The 24,903-nt window shown below is 38.5% G+C and overlaps 3 protein-coding genes and 1 pseudogene across 3 annotated transcripts; 2 read left to right on the forward strand and 2 right to left on the reverse strand.

Moving 5' to 3' along the window:
* The first annotated feature begins 7,750 nt into the window (after positions 1 to 7,750).
* Positions 7,751 to 11,990, forward strand: LOC141844758 (acetate--CoA ligase CCL3-like). Its single transcript, XM_074732751.1, has 3 exons — positions 7,751 to 8,022; positions 10,280 to 10,879; positions 10,967 to 11,990. Exons 1-3 carry the CDS (start codon positions 7,810 to 7,812, stop codon positions 11,867 to 11,869), a joined length of 1,716 nt encoding a protein of 571 aa, XP_074588852.1. The 5' UTR covers positions 7,751 to 7,809; the 3' UTR covers positions 11,870 to 11,990.
* On the reverse strand, positions 11,975 to 15,884 carry LOC141844757 (uncharacterized). The gene is made up of 7 exons (XM_074732750.1): positions 15,672 to 15,884; positions 15,421 to 15,573; positions 14,767 to 15,171; positions 14,606 to 14,682; positions 12,746 to 13,990; positions 12,538 to 12,602; positions 11,975 to 12,308 (listed from the first exon to the last, which is right to left on the reverse strand). Exons 1-6 carry the CDS (start codon positions 15,799 to 15,801, stop codon positions 12,591 to 12,593), a joined length of 2,022 nt encoding a protein of 673 aa, XP_074588851.1. The 5' UTR covers positions 15,802 to 15,884; the 3' UTR covers positions 11,975 to 12,308; positions 12,538 to 12,590.
* A 1,247-nt stretch (positions 15,885 to 17,131) lies between these two features.
* LOC141844680 (uncharacterized) lies at positions 17,132 to 18,920 on the forward strand. The gene is made up of 2 exons (XM_074732680.1): positions 17,132 to 18,422; positions 18,489 to 18,920. Exons 1-2 carry the CDS (start codon positions 17,205 to 17,207, stop codon positions 18,660 to 18,662), a joined length of 1,392 nt encoding a protein of 463 aa, XP_074588781.1. The 5' UTR covers positions 17,132 to 17,204; the 3' UTR covers positions 18,663 to 18,920.
* A 252-nt stretch (positions 18,921 to 19,172) lies between these two features.
* Positions 19,173 to 24,881, reverse strand: LOC141844835 (uncharacterized; annotated as a pseudogene).
* Positions 24,882 to 24,903: the final 22 nt, after the last annotated feature.

Here is a 24,903-nt window from a genome sequence, read left to right on the forward strand (position 1 = left end):
GGGTAATGTGTGCCCTCATTAATTAGAGAAAATGAAATTTAAATTGCAAGTTTTTGCTATTCACCTCTCTCCTCTATCGATTCAAACTGCTTCCGTGGCAACAACACTAATGAGTAAAACTCCCTTGAGCTCTCCCAATTGAATCATTTTTTCTATTTTGAGTTCTTGTTGTTGTTTAGGATCGTTCTTAAACATGACCTTTTATCTACAATAAGGGTCATGATTAAAGTATATTACACTAGGAAATTATTTTGAAATACTATTAAATTAAATTATAGATAATATTAACTTTTATTATAAATACTACTGAATTAATTTTGACAAATTTATTATAAATTTTAAACTTTACACATTATTTTAATTTCATGCATTAATAAAGATAGAAAACGTTCACGTTGTTCCATCCCATGAATGAGACAACAACATTAAAAAATAAAAACAAAAAAAAAAAGAAATGTGGATCCATAATAATCATAATTAATTAGTGCATCCAAATCACGTTTAATTAAATATAAAAAAAAACTGCTATGGTTCACGTGAGGGCACCAGTGTAATTATGTCGAAATCCAGGGGCGGTTTCTAGTGCGAGACGAAATAATTTATTGCCGTTGATTTAATTGGTGGACGGTGTCGGTAGGGATGAATGATTGATCGCACGAGCGCGGCACGTGCTGGATAGAGAGGACAATCAACGTGGCGCGTGGGCCATGTGATGGGCGAAGATGTTCAGATCCCACCACATAAAATTTTAAATTATTTTTATATAATCTAAAAAATTAAAATTCTAGAATATAAATTATTTTTAACATTTCATGTTAAAAAATATATATACTCCGTTGAAATTGTCATCTTTAAATAAAAAATGTATTTTTTTATTTTGAAATGGACGCATCGTATTATTAAATTGTGTTCAATATCAACCTTTGGAATTCAATAAATTATGTGGGAGGGACCACCCTAGCTCACTTTCGGCAATAAATTATTTGAGCACATGGATTTTAATTTTCAAATTACAAGGACTAAATCGAAAATAGTTTATTGGATTTAACTGTTTTCCTGTAGTCTGTCTTGTATGTATCAGCTGATGAATCCAAGCTAGTCTGCCACGTACACGTGATCAAATCCGTATCTATCGGAGAGATCGACTGCATGGTTTCAGACAGGGATCTCGATTCGTTCGTTTGTAAGTGGAGCAACAAGCGCAAACTTTTGCAGCAGTGACAGAATATTGAGAAGCCTGTTTGGCGATGTACAGGGGATCATCTGGTGTTAATTAGTTGAGCTTAGTTTTACTTGGTTTATTTAGGTCTAATCCAAACCTTAATTTGAGATTATTTAATTATCTAAAATCAAAATTTATTTCATAAGTATCTTTATTTATTTATGTATTTTAATAAAAAAATTATTGAGTGATTCTCTTTGGTTCACCCATCTAAAAGTACTCATGTTGAAGACCACTACAGTCGACCTCCACCATTGGTTGCAGTCGACCTCCACCATTGGTTTATCGTTGTAAAGAATTATATTTCACTTGAATACTAAGTTATGGGGAGTCTTATATACTCGATTATTTTTGGAGGTGAACGACTCCTGATTTATCCATCAAATATATTCGGAAGTGTTGTATTGAAGACCACCAACAGTCGACCTCTACAATCGACTCATCGCTATAGAAAATCATGCTTAAAGTCATGCTTCTTTGTATGAATACGAAAGTCATGGGCTACAAATATGGCGCTCTAATAGATGGGGTCTCCTGACTCCATCTGAGTAATGATACTTCGTATTATTTTTTATAATTTTTTTTATCAAATAAAGTATATATATGTTTTAGTCGAGAATCTAATTGTTGAGCGGGATGATGCACCATGCCTTTTAAAGAATAGAAATAAATCAAATTAGCCCTTGGAGTATGATTAGGTTGGTTATTATGAGACAGATTTATTGAAGTGGATAAAAGTTGAATTTCGACAAAGTCGAGGTAATGCCCTTCCGTAGTGGTCAATTGTAGTTATCCGATTTATTTCTTTACAAATGATGCTAAGGTCGATCGTATGAGGATCGCTGGAGGGTGAGATTTCATATTTTGTTAAAGAAATAGATCAAATTAGAATAATAAATTCATTAAAAAAGTGTAAAAAGGAAATAATCAAAGCAATAATTGGCCTCAATATTCACATATTTTTTAATAAAAATATTTTTATGAAAATAATTATGGCCGCATAAGCACATGGGTCCTCACGTGATCAATGACAATTTGTCGTATCTCAATTAAGATTCTCATCAATCTATTCTGATCCAGGTCAGCAAACCATATCTCCTAATATCTAAAATAAGGAAAAAAAATAAATATAAATAACATCCACATGATATTATTATAAAATAAATTTTGTAATACTTTTCATTGTCATGAAAATGATATAATTTATGAAAAGAAAATTAAAAAAATATATTATGAACAATCATAAAATAGAAAAAATGTAACAATAAAAATAAAACAAATTAAATGGTCACTTCTCCAAGGACAATAAAATTCATAAACTAATTAATTTGATTAAACTTAACTTGTAGAGGGACAAAAATAATGCTTTCATAGGGGTGAGGACAACTTTATACATGTGATATGTTGGCATGTTAATGGAGGCATGCACCAAAATATGAAGAACTATGATTAATAATGGATCATTAAAAATTTATCCTTGCATGCATGAGATATGAATTGTTTTTCTTTTTGTTTTTTAGTGATTGAGTACCTAACTTGTCATAATTAATTGGTTCACATGGATATATATATATATATATACATTTTGACCAAACTCTCTTGCTTGTTTGACTAGTTTACTTAGTATGAATTCTTCAAAAAATAGTTTAAAATGACTAAAAAATATTTTGGAATTTCTCCATTTAACTTGTCTTTGAATAACTGAAAAAGAGAGAGAAAAAAAAAGAGAACACTTTCCCTTTCCTTACTGATCTTGTTCCATTTTGTCCAAAGAAAGCACAAAACTTTCTAACTTTTTTACATGTTCTTGCCACTTTGAAGTAAACAAAGAAATTAAAAAGGGGTTTCATGCATGAAAACTCATCTGCAAGGAACACTTGATTGTTTGACAAATTGATGAGAGCTTATTAACTCACTGTGCACCAAATTTCTTCTCTCTTTTAAGATTCTCTTGTCACTTTCAAGTAACCACAGCACACAAAGAACATTCTTCATGCATAGAAATTAATCCACAAGGAAAGCTTTTTCTTCTGGTTGATAACTGATAAAAGCTTCTTGTTGTATCAGCTCACTGTGCTTATCTTTTTCTTGTTTGCTTCCTGCAGCAGCAAGAAAGAGATACCTCACAGCTCATATCAATGAACACTGGAAGAGCCAAGAGTTTGATCCAACATTGAATTCTTCATCAGTCAGAGAAATACAGCTACAAAGTAATAGAAGACTAATTAAATGCCAAATTTGTGTTGGCAACTGAAGTAATCACGTGGAGAGTTCAGTGTGGTGCAGACAGGAAAGCTGCAGGATTTGCTTGCTGAGTTGTCTTTTGGCTTATTGAAAGACCCTAGTCAATAAGATACAGCTCATATAAACCATACATGAGTCACAAGAAAGCTCAGAGATTATATCTTGAGAAAAGATGCCAATAATTGCTTTGCATGAATAAGATCCACAAGTAGGACATGTGCTAAACTGATCCACAAAAAAGGAAAAATTAAAACTTCTCTAAGTAATTCAAGAAGTGAGAGAGTTGTCATCAGCTCTGAATATCTTGAGATGGATTCCAGCAAGCACATATTTGAGTTTTAATGACTATGAAGAACTAATCAGGTAGAGCCACATGTTAAGATTTTGTTTGTTTCTTGAAGTTTAGCATCATGCCAAAGTTCAAAAGTTGTTCCTATCTGATAGCTTATTGATATGCAGTCACAATCTGAAAAAAAAAATGCTTTACGGAGACGAAATTAAAGACAAACATGTTATAGATACATGAATTTTCATGTATTGCAAGATGGCTAAAACACACTAACATAGAGTAAGTTCATCTATATGACCAGTAAATTGCTAATAAAACTACTATTTTATTACCTTTCTTGGAGGTGTTCCTGGTTTTAAGAAATTATTCTTTAATCCTTTTCTTGTCAGCTGGTTTAAGAATCTGAAACAAACATGTGAGAGTTTCATCTACGCTCAACATAGCACCAGCATTATCAAATTCCTGACAATAATTTGGGGCAGAGAATATTGCCAGCAGTTGTTACTTTGCAAAAAATTCATTAGCCATCTTCCACCACCTGCCAAACGATATTAGCCGAGTGAGTTGTATAACATAATGGATCTACTTAAGCATACTGTTTCATTTACAAACGCTGACAAGATAGTAAAGATGGAAAGGGCTGCAAAACAAAAGTTCGTAGTATTTGACTTTGCTCAGTAAATATGTGAATCTAATAACACCAATGAAGTTTCAAGATCCCACCACTAACCTGGTGGGTACGACAGATGAGATCCAGATCATGCATCTCAAGAAACTCTGACACTTTGTCTTGTCCATATATCCGATTGATGGAAAAAGGTATCCGGGTACCTAATCTTGTAGGCAAGAAGCAAGCATATGGTTTCTATGCTTTGTTTACCATGATCAACATAGTCCCTAAGGAACAAGTTGAATATTTAAAAAGCCGAAGAAGATCAGCATACTGCCCATGAACGTCTCCTGCAACAACAAAAGTTGAATATCCTTGACAAAGTATCAAAATTCATTTCCAAATACTTCAGATCTAAGTATATGGCAACATAGATAGCACATCAATTAGAGCACATCTGTAACTCAGGAGATGCTTGGCCTGGTAAGCTAAATAGCTAATATGTAGGCTAAGGGATATTACAACCATCAACAGCTAAATCTAATGAATGATGATTATAAAAATATCCACTCCAATGAATTTTGTTTGCTTCCTTTATCATACAGGAAAATGAAGAACAATAGAGCAGTAATGCTTCTGAAAATAGTTCCTTTATCTAAAGAATTCAAGTTTTTTTAAAAACAAATAAATAAATAAAGTCTCTGGTTCCTTTTAAAACAGAATATAAGCCTAGCATTGAGACTACTGAAGGCTTTCCTTAAAAAAAATCAGCATCAAAATATTCTAAAGAAAAGAATTCCATGCTTACCGAAACCCTCTAGTACAACAAAACCAACATCAATAAATTACTGGTCTCAATTATTTTATCTATCTACACCCATCTCTCTCACAACTTGCAAATGTTGGCATCATGATGATGCAGTTACTCTTTGTACCAAAAGGTCAATGCAGGACCTACTGTTTCTTTGCACTGTATATGGCATTCTCTCAAGGCCATGGTCATGGATTCTTCTTGAAACAAACCCATCTTTTTTGTCAGAATTCCATGCTTCCATATACTGCTATCTTTCCTTTTTGCAATATGCATTAAAACTCTTGTTTTTGCCACTGGAATATTGTGACAACTAACTTCAATATTTAATCAAAACCTTTTTCACTTGAAAGGTGAATTGGAATATATAGCTACCGATAATTTTCTTCTTATAGTGATACTACCAGAGAAATACTTTCCAGCAATCTATCTTGAAATGAATGCTCCTATGTCAGCACCAGTTGTTTGCTAATGGTCGCATGCACAATTTAGACAACCACGTTATTCCCTGCATTTAGACTTGTAAGATTACCTTAATACATCGAGCTTGATCATCACAATTACTCAGCCAAACTAGTTTAAAATATACCACATTTCAAGTTGCATCCTTGACTCATGCAAAAGAAAGACTACCTATGCAACCAAATCTCAAATCTAAAAAAAAAAAACACGAAACAAACATATAAGAAAGAATGGAATAAGTAGATCTCTTAACGACTAGAGAGATCCCGGATACTAGGGATTCTCCATGGCATAATAATGAATACGGCGTCATCAAGAAACAACGTTTTCAATATAAGAAACAATCAATATCGATGGTTTGCAAATTTGAAAGACAAACGACCTCAAACACGTAGAAAACTGAAAAAAAAAATCAACAAAAATCACAACCAAATTCAAAATCGATCTAAAAATCAAAACTTTCTTTTTCCGTCACCATACCGCAGATCGTTATGGGAGCCACGAGCTCCAGCAGAATGGGTCGGCGTCCTCCCCGATTCCCACCTCTTTAAACCTCGATTCCGCGCAGCTCTTCGGCCAATCAGAGGAACAAATGCAACGAATTCTTAAGGAGAACGCGATCACACTTTCACTATTCTTCTTCGCTACGCCTTCTACCCGCCTCGCGCGCCACCATCATCCATGGATCGATTCGAAAGAGGGACCTGAAGTCGCCCGTTGAGCTCGATCCCTAATACTCCATCGTAACGCTTCGTTACATAGATGTCGTCCGATATAGATCTCTGTTACATCGTTAACTGTTGTTATAACGGTCGCTAAGTTATAGATCTCTAGTTTTTTTTTTTGATTTTTTTTTTGATAAATCTCAGTTAGCCCCATTGACTATTTCTGAACGCTATCCATTTAAAGAAAAATTCTTATAAATATGTCATAGTTGGAGTGCTTGTGTGACAACCTAAATGGCCTATACGCCGTAGTTGAGGATCGAACCGCAAATGCTTGGGTGAAAAACTAAATGTCTTACTACGGCGGCACCATTGTCTCATGGACGAGTTATAGATCTATGTTGTTATTTATAATAGTTGCAACTATTCATTAATAGTTAATTAATATTTTTGCATTGTTTATTTATTTATAAAAGATTATTTTAATATAAATATACATTTTTCAATCTTTTCTTTTTCTACACCACCTTAGTGGCCACATATGGTCATGGTCAGCCCCACGACCATATGTGAAGAGGTAAATCAAGAAACTGTAGTTGGTTATGACGCAGAAGGGTAGTGCCTGACTTTGTCAGGATTCGAATCTTTGTCCTGTTCTGTAAGTCTGCTGCGTCGTAACCAACTCAACTAGATCTCGGGAGTTATATTCTTCAATCTTCTCTATAAAAGGTGGAATCCACCGTACATTTTCTAATCTTGAATCATTCACTAGTGTTCATGTACCTATCCATTCTGAAACTTGGAAAAAAAAATTAAAGTTTTATTTTAAAGAAGTTTATTAAATAATTAACCAATCAAATCAATCAATGAAATGATAATTGAGATTTAGATATTGAAACATTTGTTCTTAAAATAAAATAATGAACATATTTCAATTACGATAAGAATACCTTGATCGGTGGGAATTTAGAAAGGGACGTATTTATAAGCATGAGTTGACTTTGACTTTTGAGTGTGCTTGGACTATTAAAATTAAGATTAATTATAAATATGAGGAATTATATATATAATATTTATTTAAATAATCAACAATTAATATACTTTAAATAACTATTTATTTTATAATTTTCCAAAATTTATTGAAGTATCGAGCTTAAGTTGACACTTCGATGAGTTAGTCGAGCTCAATGTGACTTGGTTCGTGTCGGGTTGGGTCGAGTCAGATCGGATCCATCGTGAGTCAAAGCGGCAGTGAGTGGGGTAGAGAACAAGCTTAAATTATTGGTGGAAGAAATTCTGTTTCCTGTTCTGCTTCAGACAAGATAGCCCAATGAGAGCTTGATTCCGCCGGTGACGCCACCGGCACGTGTCCCTCCTCCGTATCCGCGGATCCGAGTATAAATACTGCGCCGAGCTCCTCGACTGATGAACTACGCCGCCAAACGACCTTCGCCGTACGGAGAGAGAGAGAGAGAGAGAGAGAGAGAGAGCAGGAGAGCGGGGGAAATGGCGGAGGCGGACATCGACGACCTTCCCAGGAACGAGGCCAACCATACGGCCCTCACGCCGCTCTGGTTCCTCGACCGCGCCGCTCTCGTCCACCCGAACCGCCTCTCCGTCGTCCATGGCCGCCGCCGCTTCACCTGGGCCGAGACTTACCAGCGGTGCCGCCGCCTCGCCTCCGCCCTGCACGCCCGCTCGATCGGTCCCGGCAAGACGGTGACTCCTTCCCTCCTCTCCCTCTCTGCGATTCCTCGATCGCTTTGTTTAGGGCGCCTTGAGATTCGGGATTAGAGCGGATTTATTGGTTACTCTCTTCATTATTTACCGTCTTCCCTTTTACTCCTCTTGACTGCTTGGGGATTCGATGGCCGGATAAAATCTGTTCTTAATTTTTTTTAAAAAAATTTAGCTTTGGATCTTGCTACTTTAAAGATCATCTATTTCTTCGTGTTTGGTACCGAGCGTTTCGTATATTTTATCTCGATGAATTATCCGTTCTCCTGATTTTTTATGGTCTAGTTTTTCCTATTGGTCACTTGTTTCATCGAGATTTAGGTTAACCGTTGATTTCTAATTTTAATTTCATTCATATTTTTACGATCCTTCTTTATCGATTCTTTGCCGCCGTCCACTCCTCCAATTACTCATCCGACTACTTGCGGATTGGATTTTATCCGGACAAAACCTAATTCAAAAAAATAAATTTTTGTAAGCTTTGGAGCTAACTACTTTAGTCTTCGTGTTGGGTAGTGAATGATTCATGTATTTTATCTTGATTAATTATTCATTCTCCCAATTTTTCTATGCTTTAGTTTTTGAAATCTTTAAACTCCTCTATTTTTTGTTCCCTGCTTATTATCTTTCCGAGAATCCTTTCAAGATTAGATACGGGGAACATTGCTTCATTGTATACTTATATTCTGGCGTATACATAGTCATATTATTACACTTGCTTAATCTTTGTCGTTCAACAGGTCATAAGTTTTGAATTACCCATTTGACAAATTTCTGTCTATAAATTTATGATATTAAATTAGAATCATTGGAGTTGCTCTGCTCTGGTGGTCTTAGTTGCATATTCCAACAAGGATAAGGGTATTGTTTTTGTTTTTTGTTCTTGGCTGAGGTAGCTTTGATAGGTCATAGATGAAAAAGTCCTAATCCCTTTGATATTTTTAAAATCTGACCTTTTGTATTCATGTTTTGGAGTTATGTTTTGAACTGGTTCTGAATGAAGTTTAGTAAGATGCTGGGGCTTTTCCCTGTTTTGCTGTTTTTTTTTTCTCTTGTTGTCTTTTTGGATCCAGGGGTTGGGTTTTGTTGAATCAATCCAGGCATGTTCTTTTTGTCAGATAATGAGATATCAGGTTTTGCAAATTGAAGGTTGAAAGTAAAACAAACAAACAAACAAACATATGTTTTGATGATTGCTTCAGTTCTTGTATCTTGAAAGTTCACCATGCCTATTCTAATCGTAGCCGAGGAAGAAACTTCAATATTGAATGTCAGGCATGTCAGTATTCTCATAGTGCTTTAGAACTTTACTCATTTATGCAGAACATCAATCCAGGCATGTTCTTTTTGTCAGATAATGAGATATCAGGTTTTGCAAATTGAAGGTTGAAAGTCAAACAAACAAACAAATATTTTGATGATTGCTTCAGTTCTTATATCTTGAAAGTTCACCATGCCTATTCTAATGAAGAAACTTCAATATTGAATGTCAGGCATTTCAGTATTCTCATACTGCTTTAGAACTTTACTCATTTATGCAGAACATCCTTTTACTTAATTCCTTTTGCATAGTCAAAATGCCTTGTAAACTTTACGGCATCCGCATCAGTTGATAAAATCCTCTTTTATGGTTAAGGACTTAGGTTTGTCTGATGGAAGGTGAGGGGTATTTCTCCTTTATTTAAACTGTTACATATGTCTTAATCCTTAAGGTTGGAATGTCATATTTTTTGGAGGGTAAAGCTTGGGTTTTGCAACCTCAAGCTCAGGTAGAACTCAAATAAAAGGTGAGTTGACCTTGCTCTGAGCTGTTATAGCACTTGGAAACTAAAATTTCTCAAATTAATTATGTTAAAACAAAATTGAACATGATATTGTAGTTGAGATTGTGTTCAAAACCACCCTTTTGATCCTGTTCTTTCTGCTTCTCTTGTCTTGCTCATTGAATTATGGCCTTGGTTCACAATATATGAGTAGTGTCATACAATGAATGTTACTTTATGATCTTGTTTATGATAATTATAAACAATAGGAACTGGTCCTTTTCCAACTTATTTTTCTGAAGTGGTCGATCTTGCATGGATTTTGAGATTGCTCAATCTACCAAAAACTATGATATGCTCAATCTACCAAAAACATGCTCAATCTTGCATGGATTTTTCTGGGAGACATAGATGATTTTGAGATTGCTCAATCTGCCAAAAACTATGATAATGAATGGTTGTTACTGCACTCTCAGGTAGCTGTAATTGCACCCAACATTCCGGCGATCTATGAAGCTCATTTTGGCATTCCGATGGCCGGAGCAGTCCTCAACACTGTGAACATCCGGCTAAACGCTGCCACTATCGCCTTTTTGCTAGGCCATTCTTCTGCAACTGTCGTCATAGTGGACCAAGAATTCTTCAAACTAGCCGAGGAAGCTCTCAAGATTTTAGCTGAGGAAAAGAAAGCAGCAGCAGCAGCTTTCGAGCCGCCTTTCCTCATCGTCGTGGGCGATGAAACCTGCGACCCTGGCTCTCTCAACTACGCTGTCGGAAAAGGCGCGATCGAGTACGAGAGATTCCTGGAGTCCGGCGACCCTGATTTCGCCTGGAAGCCTCCCAAGGACGAGTGGCACAGCATCGCACTGGGCTACACTTCCGGGACGACGTCCAGTCCGAAGGGAGTCGTCCTGCACCACCGCGGCGCTTATCTGATGGCTCTCAGCTGTGCTTTGATTTGGAACATGACTGAAGGAGCGATCTACCTGTGGACTCTGCCCATGTTTCACTGCAATGGCTGGTGCTATGCTTGGACCTTGGCCGCTCTTTGTGGGACGAGCATATGCCTGCGTCAGGTGCGTACACATCTGCAATCGATCTTCTTCTTCACGGCACAATTCGATGCTTCAGCCTTGTTTGTTTGCTTGCTTGTTTGTTTGTAGGTGACAGCCAAGGCTGTGTACTCTGCGATCGCGAATGAAGGGGTCACCCACTTCTGTGCTGCTCCGGTGGTGCTAAACTCGATCGTCAATGCGCCTCCAAGTGACGCCATTTTGCCTCTCCCTCGTACGGTTAACGTCAACACCGCCGGAGCTGCTCCGCCGCCGTCCGTCCTGGCGGATATGACCAAACTCGGCTTCCGAGTCACTCACACGTATGGCTTGTCGGAGACCTTTGGCCCGTCGGTCGTCTGTGCGTGGAAGCCCGAGTGGGATCGACTTCCGCTGGACGAACGGGCGCGCGTCCACTCCCGCCAGGGCGTCCGCTACGTCGGCTTGGAAGGCCTCGACGTGGTGAACTTGAAAACCATGGCGCCGGTGCCGGCGGACGGCAGCACTCTCGGCGAAATCGTCATGCGAGGGAACGTCGTCATGAAGGGGTACCTGAAGAACCCGAAGGCCAATGCCGAGGCCTTCGCCGGTGGCTGGTACCATTCCGGCGACATAGGCGTGAAGCATCCGGACGGATACGTAGAAGTCAAGGACCGCGCGAAGGACATCATCATCTCCGGCGGCGAGAACATTAGCAGCTTGGAGGTCGAGAGCTTCTTGTACATGCACCCTGCGATCCTCGAGGTTTCAGTGGTGGCTCGACCGGACGAACAGTGGGGGGAGTCGCCGTGTGCGTTCGTAACCCTGAAAGACAGCGCCGTCGACTCATCGAACGAGCAGGCGGCAGTGGCGGCGGACATCATCAACTTCTGCCGGCGAAAAATGCCGGCCTATTGGGTCCCCAAGTCTGTCGTCTTCGGGCTGCTGCCCAAGACAGCCACCGGGAAGATCAAGAAGCACGAACTGAGGACGAAGGCCAAAGCCATGGGACCAGTCAAGAAGAGCAGACTGTAAATCTCTCTTCTTCTTTCTTCCAGTTGATATTATGCTACTGCTTTTCTTACTGATCTGTAGTTTATATCTTCTTGTGTGTGATAAATTTGCAATTATAGAAACTAATGTTATAGAAACACAATCACAACTATATTCTCGATCGATCGATCATGAAACAAAATCTGTACAAAGGACCAAACTAATGCAATTCTCACCTTACACCATAAATGAGAACGTATCCTGTTAGAATGAGCTAAAAAAATGAAAACTATGCAAATTAAGTTCATATCTGTACAAAGGAGACCACTCTGTGGATAGATTACCACACTTTATTGCCTTTGTGTAAGTTCATAACAATTTGAATCAGCTTGGAGAGTTTTGTATTCGTTGGTGACACTGGAACTCCAACTGCACTGAGATGATAAGCTTAAGAACCAACATTTCCAGTTCCTTATCGCAGCTGCAAACCAAAACACAAGGCCACAAGTAAGTTCTGTAGTTAAATTTATAGAATTTTCAATCAAAGGATGATAATAGTGTTGATATGATGATCTTCTTAGCAGTGTCAATTGTTCTTTACATTTTTTTTTTACTCTTGAGAAAACCAAAACTTGTATTGCTTTTCTGTATTCACAGATTTTAAAATAGTTTAAATTCAGTATGGGTGAAGGGAATAGATCAACACATACATTGCTCTAGAAAAAAGAGGATTTGTGTCTCATAAAAGTAACTCCTTTCATGATCAGCATGGATCCTGCATGAAAAGAAAAATTCTTGTGATAAATCTGAATGGCACGCATTGTTCCATAGAAATTTCTTTGACCTTTTTGCTAAATAGTTGTGCAAGATGATCATCATAGAAATAAAAGTGTGGAGTGGGATGTGTATGAAACTAACCTGTTTTCCAACAACACTCATGAGTTCATTTTGTATATCATCAAGAAACACATCTTGATAGCTCATGTCTGGACTGACTCCATAATTTAATCTGACCGCGTGGTCATCGATATTTACGTTTTTGTGCTGAGCAACACTTGTTCTTTTCTCTACATCAATATCATTTGTTAGAGATGTTGTTTTGTCTTTAATTGTGGCACCAGTGTTGTTATCCCTATTAGTCGCAGTAGCAGCTGAATTGTGATGACTCAGTAGTGAAGAATGAGACAGTAGATTGCTTTGCTCGAGGCCAAAGATATGGCCTGTTTGGTATGGAAGATTAACTCTTTGCAGCTTCCACTCGCGGCTCCTGTTTTGATCTTCACTGATGGTGTCGAAAGCTGTCACATTGTCGATTTTTCCTTTCTGGTCATGATTGCTGCTGAACGATTGGAAACTTGTCGTCTGTTGTGAAACTCCAATGCCACTTGCAGAAGGATAGGAACTTCCAGATAATCCATTCACGAAGCTGCTCTGTCCATCGACATAAAGGTCCTGACGAGATGTACCAAATGGCGACTTCATGTAGTTGGCAGGCAAGGGCGCGATGCTCGTACTAACACTGAGATGCCCGAAAATCTGTTTTGAACTCTCATTTGAAGAGGTTTGCTGTGTCAAGGCAGGTGAAAGTCTAGAACTATGACTTGCATTATTGTTCAAGATATTGCTCCTTTGCTGAGGGAGAGAAAATTGTTGCAAATGCTGAGCCTGATGCATGGTTAAAGACGCATTCATTTGTCCACTTATCGTGCCTCCGGGTAATGAGAAGCTCGACGGTTGTGAAGATGTAAGAAAGTTTGGCATTCCTTCGCCAAACTGTAGATTCATGCTTCCATATGGTTGAACTGCTGCTGGTGTCTGCCCAAATTGACTTAATTGAATGTTGTTGGAGGGTGTTTGGGGATTGCTAATCCGTTTATTGTTCATTTGCTGCGCATTCGCAAGTTGTACACCAGAAGCAATGAGACCTAATTGATCAACAGCCGATGCACTGATGATCACATTCATGTTACTTCTTGGTCCTGGATGATGTATTGCTGCTCGTCCTTGTGGTGGAATCTGAGAAACAGCAGCAAGACCTTGAACATCAAAACCGTCAATCAAACTCACTGGATCATACGATGCATCGTGGCCGCTTGCAAAATGTGAATCCAGCCTTCCCTGATGTTGCGGCATGCTTACTCTCCTCAAATACAGGCGATACTTCTATTCGTGTACAAGAAGGACACGGTTTAGAGAAGCAGCATAGATAAACTAGAAAGTGCAGTAATAGCATTGAATCTTCAGATTAGTTCATCTCTGGAAAACTCATTTGTATAAGAAAAGCTGAACTCATTTGTATAACTTCAGAATCTATTCTTGTCTTACAGGTCCCCTTTAATTCACTATGAATTGTCAACCTATATTTGTTTGATATGGAACAAGAACTCTGAATCATTTGATGCCATGGAATAGAGTATACTACAGCTTTAAGATGATGCCTAATTAAGCAAAGTCTTGATGGAGTTAACAACAGATGTAGCATGAGTTTGCATTTTAAGAATACCAAATTCAAACATATAATTCTGATGACCAATTTTTGTTTTAATTTAAGTAATATATTCATTGGTTCTAGTTATGTAGATAAATCAAGAATATGTGACAGGTTAGCTTTCTTGTATTCAAGAAACAATGGTGGTCAGGTATCAACTTCCACTCACAACCTTGAAAATTAAGATAACTTTTAGATTTCAATGAGTAAGTAGATCATTTAATATAAGAAGAGTTGCTATTCATGGTAATGGTAACAATAAGAGAGTTTAAAATGATGTGCAGAGATACCTGCAAGTGACTTGCAACATTCTCCCTAGTAAGTCCAGCCACATTCATCAGCTCAAGGATTTTCTTTGGAACAGCCTCTGCACAGAGAATCAACATCAACAAGTTTTGAAACTTTCAATATAACTCCAAACAAATTTCAGAGAATGAATGGAGGAACTTACTGTCGACGCCCAATTGATTGACAGCATTCACAAACTTTTGGTGGAGATCAACAGACCACACAACCCTGGGTTTCTTCGAATGAGAAGGGTCTTCATGCTCTTCCGAGGCCTCCTCATCGTCGTCGTCGTCATCCTTCACTTCTTCCTTCTTCCTCTTGGCACTCTTCCAACTCCCTGCGCAAGCAGAGGAAGCATTGTCTCCTTCATCCACACCCCCTCTCTGCCTGTCATTATCCTCGAGGCTCCCGGAGTTTTCCAAGTCCTTCAATCCACTTCTCTTCTTCCTCACCACATGCTGCCATATGTTCTTCAACGACTCCATCCTCACCGGCTTGATGATGTAGTCGCAGGCGCCATGGGTGACACCTTTCATGACGACGTCTTTATGGTCATCCGAAGACATCACTGCGCAGCAACAGATTGGAACTTAAGAACAGAAGGGAGAACTGTTCTTTTACTGAACACAGGGGGAAAAAAGTAGTTTTTGAACTGGAATTAACTCACTGATGACTTGAAGAACAAGCAGACAAAAAGAGGAAGTTAAGGATGAATCAAGGGAGAAGAAATTGAAAGATCAAAAGAGATGAAAAAGGGAGAAGAAATTGGTGACGGACGCCTCGGAACTGAAATCGAACATTAGAAGAAATTGCTTACTGATGACGGGGAGATCCATCTCCAACCCGATGTGCTCCAGCAACTTGAATCCGTCCATGTCGGGCATGTAAACATCGGAGAGCACCAAATCGAAGCACCCCTTGTTGGCGCGAAGGATATTAAGCGCCGCCTCCGCCCGGGAGCAAGTCGTCACTGCCCAAGAACAACGCCGATGCCCTAGCGAATCAGCCTCGCCCCCAAACCTAAACCAAAAAAAGCAATCTTTCCCACGCGAGGTCGGAAGAAATTACCGTGGTAGAGGCACTTGCGGAGCATCCGGTCGAGGATCATGAGGCAGGTGGGATCGTCGTCGACGAGGAGCACCCGGAGGCCGGCGGGGAACTCCGCCGGCGCCGCAGCGGCTCCGCCCGAATCCAGCATTAGATTGCAGTCAGAATATACCTCGATCCGGGCAAGATCTAGTCGAACGAGGAGGATTCAACTCTCTCCCGATCTCCGCTTCAAATCCTATTTCTCTCTTCCTTCCTTCTCCTTCTTCTCCGGATTTTATAATTGTTAAATTTGTGATGGCGATAAGAACAGCAGGACCAGCTCAGTTTCTTTACGAGGCTCGTCAAAATCGTATCTTTCACATCGTCTCATTCCTAAAAATACTATTTTTACCACGCGAACAAATTAATAATTTTCGGCCGAATTTTGAGATTTCTCAAATCTTTTATTACTTTCTATGAATTAATACCTATTTTAGCAATATTTATATTTACAGTATAATTAATTACGAAGTCTGTGATTTCAAAAATCTCCTTCCTAGATCATTGCCATTTAAGGCTACAATATTTGTTAGTGTCCAATCATTGATTGACTAAATAAATTTCTTTTGAAATTTTAAAATCATCATAAATTGTATAGAATATCTTGAAATATTCTAAAATAAATTTTTTTATTACAAATAAAAATTATTAGGACCACAGTCAAAAGAGTATTTTTTTTTCTGTTAACGTCTTACTCTTTCTAAAATAATATAATTATTTTAAAATTAAAATTAATCGAAGCTATTTAAATAATATGTTTTGAGTTTGAAATCAAATTATGAATTTAATATAATGTACATCTCATAAAATAAAAAATTATGATGATTTAAAATTTAATTATAATTTATAATATTATGTTATAATAATTATAATTTAGTAATTATTATCATTGAATATATGAATATTAAATTTTAAATTTTGTAATTATTATAACATAAATATTAAATTTTAAATTTTGAAAAATCATAATTTTTAACGAACCATATGACATATAATATATTAAACTGAAATTTATTAAAAGATCTATAGATTATTGAGTGAAATTAATAATAATCCAATTTAAACTAAAAAAATCATTTAAATTTTTTTTGAAGACTTTAAATAATTTATTTTAATTTTTTAATATTATAATAGTTATTAATTTAAAATTTAAATAAAAATATATAAGACAATAATAAAAATAATAGAGAATGAATTAGAAAAGAATCGGATAGTACGTCATTTTGATTATCTAATTATTTAAATTAATCCTAAAAAAAAAATTTGGAGCGCGTCGTGACTGTAGTCGGACGAGAAAGCGGAGGTGACGATGGAAGAGGCGAGGTCTCGAATCAAAAAACCGGACCGAGGCAAATCAAACTAGACCGGGCCGGAGTCATTGAGCCCCTTAAAAGTCGCCTCGGATCTCGAACTTTCCCTTCTCTTAATTCTTCTTTTCCCATTTCCATCTCCGTTGAGAGACTTCCGATCTGATCCTCGCCGGCGTCGCCGAGATCTCCGTTCGTAGCCACCATGAACTCATCTGGAAGCAGCTCCAATCGCGGCGCCCGCTCATCGGCCGCCGGCGCCTCCTTCGACTCCTACCAGTTCGACTTCGGCGTCGCTGGATTCGCCCGCGGCTCCGCCTCCCGCCCCATTAAAGACCAGAAGCCCACCGGTTCCTACGGTTCGGCGTCCTCCGCGACGGCGCCTTCTTGGTCGTACCAGCCCTCTCGGCCCTCGTGGACGCCTGCCGCGGCGCCCTCATCGGCCAGATCTGGCAATATCAACGGCCCCGCTTCCATGGTCGGCGATATCTTTGGCAAGAGTTGGGCGTCCGCGACGCCTGCTGCTGGGATCGGGATCCCTAAGTCGGACTCTAATCTTTTTAGCGATCTCGTTGGATCCGCCCTCGGCCAGGGTCGTGGCGGATCTGGAAATGTTCCTTTGAATTCAGCGCCGCCGAAGAATGCCGTGGGATCGACTGCTACCGCCACATATGCCGCAAGTAGTACCCCGATAAGGCCCAACAGCTGGGGATCTGCCGATAAGGTTGGAAATCTCTCCTCTTTTAACCAGCCTGGTCCAAAGATTGGTGCTCCAATGAGTACTGGTGGGCAGCCAATGAAATCAATGGGGGGAATGCCTAAACCAGATCCTTTTGCTTCATTGGGTGGCTTTGGATCAAACTCCTCTGTGAAATCAGCAACCCAATCGGTGAACTCTTCTGGTATGAACAGAGGCAATGTTGGTGCAGGTGCTGGAGCAAGTGCCCCTGACTTCTCTTTTGGTGCATTTCAGAATGCCAATAGCAGTGGTAGTTTTTCATCTCCCCTGCAACCACCACCACCGAATCCCCCTAAAGAAAGCATGGATCCATTGGATTCCTTCTTTTCTTCGTCTGCTGCAGGTGCTCCTGCTTCTGAGGCACCGGTAAGTCAGCAATTCTCTGAGATGACTGATTGGGACATGGCTTCTGAATTCGGGAGTCATGACAATGGCGGACCGACAACGGAGCTTGAAGGTCTGCCGCCGCCACCCTCAGGTGTGACTGCTCCTGCAGCAAAGGCCAAAGGACAGGACAATTACAAACAGGGGCAGTTTGCCGATGCGATCAAGTGGCTTTCATGGGCCGTGGTGCTTTTGGAGAAAACTGGGGATCACAATTCCACGGCGGAGGTGTTGTCTTGCAGAGCTTCATGCTACAAAGAAGTCGGCGAGTATAAGAAGGCAGTGGCTGATTGCTCAAAGGTGCCTACTTGATGCTATATTGTTTCTTGAAAAATCTTAAGATATCTAAATGTTGCTCCTCATCAGGTTTTGGAGAAAGATTCTGAAAACATCTCGATGCTCGTGCAACGCGCACTTTTATACGAGAGCATGGAAAAATACAAGCTTGGTGCTGAGGACTTGAGGATGGTTCTGAAAATCGATCCTGGTAACAGGGTTGCAAGAAGCACAATCCACCGCCTGAATAAATTTGCTGAATAGGGATCGAGATGGACCTTCCCCACCCTGCTTCTCTCATACTGTGAGATTGATAAAGTTGTAAAATTTTCTTTGTGTTTCTACCAGTCACATGGTTTTGGAATAATCGCCTCTGATCCTTGCAAATGGTGTTATGGTATACGACCAATTTGAAATTTGAAACTTGAAACCTTCTGCACTCATGGTTATTTGTTGTTTCTCAAGATTGTGTTTCCTATGCTAAACTTTTTCTCCTGATTGCTATTGACTTCATTATCAGTTTGTTTAGGGTGTTTGTTTTATCAAGTAACACATGATGGAAAGATTCTTCTGATAATTTGTAATGGGGGAACACAATTTCATCATAGGATTTCATGAGCTAGAAGATTTCATACAATTTTATCTGCTTACATTGTAATAGCTTTAGTTAGCCACTAACTGATGCAACTATTACTCACTATGGTGTTCATTTTTTTCCTTTTTCTTGAAGCATGGCTATTAACCTAGGCAAAGCATCAACTCAACTTAGTTTGAACTATATAGGCTTTTATCGGTCCAACATAAAGCATGTGTTGATGAACTTGATAATGGAATATGAGATGAGGTGAGAAACATACTGAGGAACAGATATCACACACAACTCCAAACAAGTCTCACACTTCTACTAAACCTGGTAAGAAATGTTAATGATGCAGCCAAGTTAGTACTTACTTCAGGGGCAACAATACTAAGAACAAGATAGGGGAAGTATTCAAGGCAGGGCTTGCTGATCTGACATAGTATGAAGTTTGCGTATCATGTTAGTAGCTGCAGATGATCGTGCCTCACAAGGATTGCTCCTAAAGTCGCCGACGACACTAGCTTCGAAGTCGATTCCTCTGACTGATACACTAGCCTGGAAACGTTCTGTGAGAAGAGAAACAAAATTTGCTGATGAGTGACGACTGTCTACAACCAGAAATGAAGTGATGTGCCAAAGAGCTGCACAATGGCTTTAACTTACCATTGGCAATGGATGGGAACACAGAGTATCTCGGCATTATCCAGCCATTCTGGCAACAAATGTTGTCCAATTCCTGCAAAAGTCGAAATTTTTTGTTGTTTCTTCAACAATGCATCACAAAAACGTAAGAAAATACATAAGAGAATCAATACTATAAGCAAAGCTATATGATGCAAAGTTTTTGTTATTTTCTTCTTGCCTGACAAGGACTTTTCGATGGGAGAATTGCTTCCGATAATCTCCTAACTCTGATCTCTTGTTGTGGGCTCTTAATCTCGGAAAGTGAGGACCTCGATGTGCTTGTATGCATGTGGCTCGAGCTTAAAGCATTATTGGTGAGAATCACTGATTCAACATCCAATTTCCCTTGGAGAAAACAATAAACACATATTAGAGTACTATCTATGCAACACCAACTGCTTGCATTTTTAAAAAACTTTGCGATAAACACTGACACTGAAGCATGTCATGGAACAGAGATTTATGGTTAGAGTTTTAATAAGCATAATCCAGTTCCAGTCGCACAAGGAATTTGCTGACCGATACGAAAAAGAATTTACCAGATAGAATTGCTTGTATTTTCATCTCACACTGAGCAAGTTCATCATCCAAACGTCGATGTTCTCGAACCTATCAGCAAGGGAATTCATTAATAAAAATGGGGGGAAACAACCCATAAGAATACCAAAACAGCCTCTACCAAATCATCTCGGCTCTTCTGAAGAATTCTCAAGGAAGCATGCACCACTTCATGTTTCTTTGAAGGCGCGGCAGGATCAAGTTCATCAATATTTTCAGATGTACAGTTTGCTGCAACTGGTATATGAGGCAGATGATAGGAATCTTCTGTACGCCGTCTCTTTATTATATTCGTTCCATCTACCTATAAATGACAGAAAAAATTTCAACCATAGAGTTAGGAAGATAATATGAGTTCTAAAATGTCAGATACACAAAGTTCTACTTCATATCGATATCCATCAGATAAGACGTTAATACATATGCCAATTGTTACAGATTTTACAACAGGAGAAAGTAGAAGATAATAGTGTAGTATTGTTCTAGGAGAAAGAGTATACAATATTTCGTCATAATCTTAAAAGAGAAGGAATATGATGCTTTATAATATCAAGATAATTGTCGAGGTTATATCTAGATAGTTGGAAGTAACGAAAAAAAGGGGGGAAAGCTAGAACTAGCAACACATATTGTATTTTAAAACATGTAAATCAACTACAAAGAAATACTTCTTGAGTTTTATATTGAAGATGTACCTTGTCAGTGCAACCATTACTGCCATCTAAAGAACAGTAGATATCACCTCCGCGGCTATTCAAACATGGGCTTGCAATGACACCTTTCCTGCTTCCAGCATCCTCTCTCGATGATGATTGTTGCAACTGATCAGAGGATGAGTTGTTCCCGATCTTACAACGATCGGAAACAACAAATGATGGTTCATTTAGAGATTTGCTAATTGTAGCGGTGTTCACATCTGATTTTCCTATCTCGTTGGTGTTCTCATTTATGGCAGATTTGTCTACTACTGCCTCATCTCTCGATGCTGGCAACAGGTAAGATTTGTTTAGCCCATGATCTATCATTGTAAATGGTCTACCTGCCTCTGATAAATTATGCACATCTATCGAATGCCTTGGTGAGGAATTCAAATAAGGAGATTGTGGTGCCACTCTGTTATAAAAACTCGATATTATAGGAAAAATAGAGCAACAATTCCATGTTCATGATGGCCTGGATATACACATTTACGTACCTCGACAGCCAATCAGACAATATATCAACATATGGCAACAAATGGTAGTACTCAACCACTGAAGTGACTTCAGGGGTTAAGCCAGCTTTAACAAGAGGCCCTCTCAAACTGTAAAATGGAGTTGATGCTATCATTAAAGTTGGATAACAAAGAGTAGTTCAATCAACACAAACAATATTTCACAAAAATACTGTTAAAAAACACAAAATCAAACTATCGATAACAAAATCGCAAATGCCAAACAGTTAGATATAAACTTTCATTGTTATTGTGGTAACAGACCTGCTTAGAACATCTTTAATAGAAAATGCAACAAGTGCGCCATTAACAGTGTCCAGAGATTTCATTATATACAGCATAGTTGTTGTCTTTTCATCATTTAATGAGTATACCAAATGATCTTCCAGAACACAGAATTTTGAGCAGCAATCACCTGTTCCATTGCAGGAAAAAATACTTTCAAAATGACACTGTAAATAAATAACAAAGGTTTTAGTTAAATTTCTTTGACAGTCAAGGGAAGATGGATATAAAAGTTGTCCATACAAATAAGCAAATGCTGCAAGAAACTTGTTAAATCAACAAAGTTGAATGAAGATAGTAATATAATAATAACAGCCAACATAGATCACTCTTCTTTTTGAAAGTGAAAAAAAAGAGACTAGGGTAAGTGATTCAAAAGTGATTCAAAACATGAGGACAAACACAAACATCAATGTCAATAGTAAAAAAAAATGTTTCATGCCGTTTAGTAATGTGATTCAATCTAAATTGGATAGTATTGCATATTAACAAAAATAGTAGTGGACTAGTATTGACTGCCTTGATCAATACATTAATAGTGGTCTAGTGTCAAAAAACATGATCTATCCATCCAGTATGTGTTTGGAGAGGAAGGTGATTAATCACTTCAAAATAGACCTTACTAGCCCTTTAGGAGGTTGATGCAAATAATTCATAATCATTTGGATAAATGAAGAGGATCACATTAAGGAACAGAGTCTCACAAATGAAGGGACACAATCAACTTCATACCCCTGCAGAAATATAGAAAATTCTTGCAATAAAGATCAAGATTTATATGCTCCTATAAAATCTCACAATCAACTTCATATCTTGTGCACAAGAAGTATATATGATAAGACATCAAATTGAGCAACTTCATATCTTGTGCAAAATATGGAGAACTGTACACGTATGACAAGATGTTCGATTCAATAGCCTGGAAAAAACTATTTATCGATATATTCCAAATTCTACATCCTTAATGTAATTAAAAGAGGATAGGTAAAGTTACAATCTAAAAAAGAGAGAATTAAGGAAACACTAACACCTGTTTTTTGCTGTACAGTAGAAATTGCAAGATGCTGCAGTGAAGCTTCATTTTTCAATGATTTGTTGGAATAGTCCGAAGAAAAAGATTTGATTGCAAATCTTTCCTCTGGCAAAGACCATATTCCCTGAGTTATAGAACCAAACTCGAGATAACATTTTTCTTGGTCAGCATCTACAAGAAATACAGCAACCTTTGAAACTGGCCATCCATCCATGCTTGTAGAATTCTTCAATGCATCTAAAGTTGTAGCAATATCACATGCACTCATAATCTCCTTTTCCATGATAGAGAGCTCTTTGTCCAAATCTAGTGAATATTCCACATTTTTGTGCATGAATTTCATAAAACTAAGAAGACTAGGTTTGCTTATAGTTGCTTGTTTGCAGAATGATCTAAAATCAAGAAACACATGATGTGGAAATTGCTTCCTGTGGTAATAGTTGTAGAGAAGGACAACAGAATGCATCTGCATTATTATGTACAAAAGAGCAAAGCAATCAAGACAACTTTAATGTGGCAAGCTATGGTACTAACTAATAACTAGGCTAAATAAGATAGAAAACTGATGAGATGACTCATAAAAATGTTTGATACAAACAATATTTGCTAAAATCAGACAGTCCATGAAACATTGTTACATAGATGGCCAATTTTCCGCCTAAATTTCTTCACATACAGATGGGTAGTTAATGCATATTAAAAGAATTCTGCTCGACCTGTTTATCCTTTTTAGTGAGATATGATTGTGAAATGAATTGATTTTACTTATAGATATGATGCACAAAAAATTCTCAAGTATGAAATTTATTAGAATCTTCTATGTTTAAAGCCTCAATAATTGACCAACAATAAAAGGAGAAAAAATAAAAAGTAAAAAATACACCAATTTTCATTGAAAAGTGAACAAGATCCTTTTTCATATAAAGATTCTCAAACAAAGCTGGAATTTTGCTAATATCTCCACTAAGTAGAAACTTTAATCGGTAGCATATTGAAAGGAGTAAGTGTTGGCGCATTCATGCCCTAAGTAAGTGTTTTGATGCCATGATGCAACTATTCATGTTGTAATAGGTTTCACTACCTCCCATAGTTAACCGCAAAGAAGAAAGAAGTAGGAACGAAGATTCCAAACCATGTTAAATTTGCCTTGTTAGCAATTGGTATGCGTAAACATATTTATGTTTTTGTTTTGTTGCAGTTACATTGTTTGTGACCTTGCTACGCACTAGCAAGAGTAGATAAGTTTGCATTTGCAGGTATAATCACTATTCACCTAACTTCTTCGGTCATCTATGTACATTCGGTCCCCAACAGTGAGGACACAAATCTACTACATTGAGAAGTCAACTATGTTTGACAAGAAGAAAAACAATTATCATGTCAATCCTGATCGCTTTGTATAAAATTCCCAATACCATCAACACTAACAGGTCACATTTTGTTGATTTGTCATCCAAATGCCCTATCTTGTAATCCTGTCTTCCTAGTACTTTCATCTAATAATTCGAGACATCAGGTTACCATAATGAGGGTGTTCTCCCGCAACCCCAACATGGTCATGATCCATCGCTCTTCCACAACCCCCAATAAACTCAATAGGCACAACTCACTATGCACGTTGATTAGAGTAAAGATGGGAAAATAGGGTGGGATGGCGTACCTGTCTGGCGACGGATTCTTGCTCCTCTTGCGAGGGCGAGGCCTGCGGAAAAGCCCTCGCGGGGAGGAGGGGCGCGACGAGGTGGTCGATTAGGGCTTGCACGGTGTCCTCCATCGGCACCGCGACAGGCGGCGGTGGCTCCGGAGCTCCTCGTTTCGCTGCGAGGGCAAGGGGGCGGGAGGAAGCAGACATGGCTTGGAGGAGAGACCGGATCGCCGAGCCCAGGGTTGAGAGTTGGTGTTCGATATTGGAGAAGAAAATGCGAAGGGATGCCAAGAGAAAAATGGGCGCCAAGAAGAAAAGGAGAGACGAAGAAGAAGGCGCTTCCACTTTTGGGCTTCACGGCGCGCTCGATAGCAGGCGTGAAGTGAAGTGTGAATTGGAAATTGTGACGTGATTTATATAAATATATATATATATATATATTTATTTGTATTTTAATGTGCCCGCCAAGTTTGGTTGAGGGTCATTAAGGGCAAACAAACTTAATGA

The sequence above is a fragment of the Curcuma longa genome, chromosome 14 (genome assembly GCF_044706935.1).
Source record: "Curcuma longa cultivar G26 ecotype Majalengka, Jawa Barat chromosome 14, ITB_CL_G26_1.1, whole genome shotgun sequence".
Taxonomy (NCBI): domain Eukaryota; kingdom Viridiplantae; phylum Streptophyta; class Magnoliopsida; order Zingiberales; family Zingiberaceae; genus Curcuma; species Curcuma longa.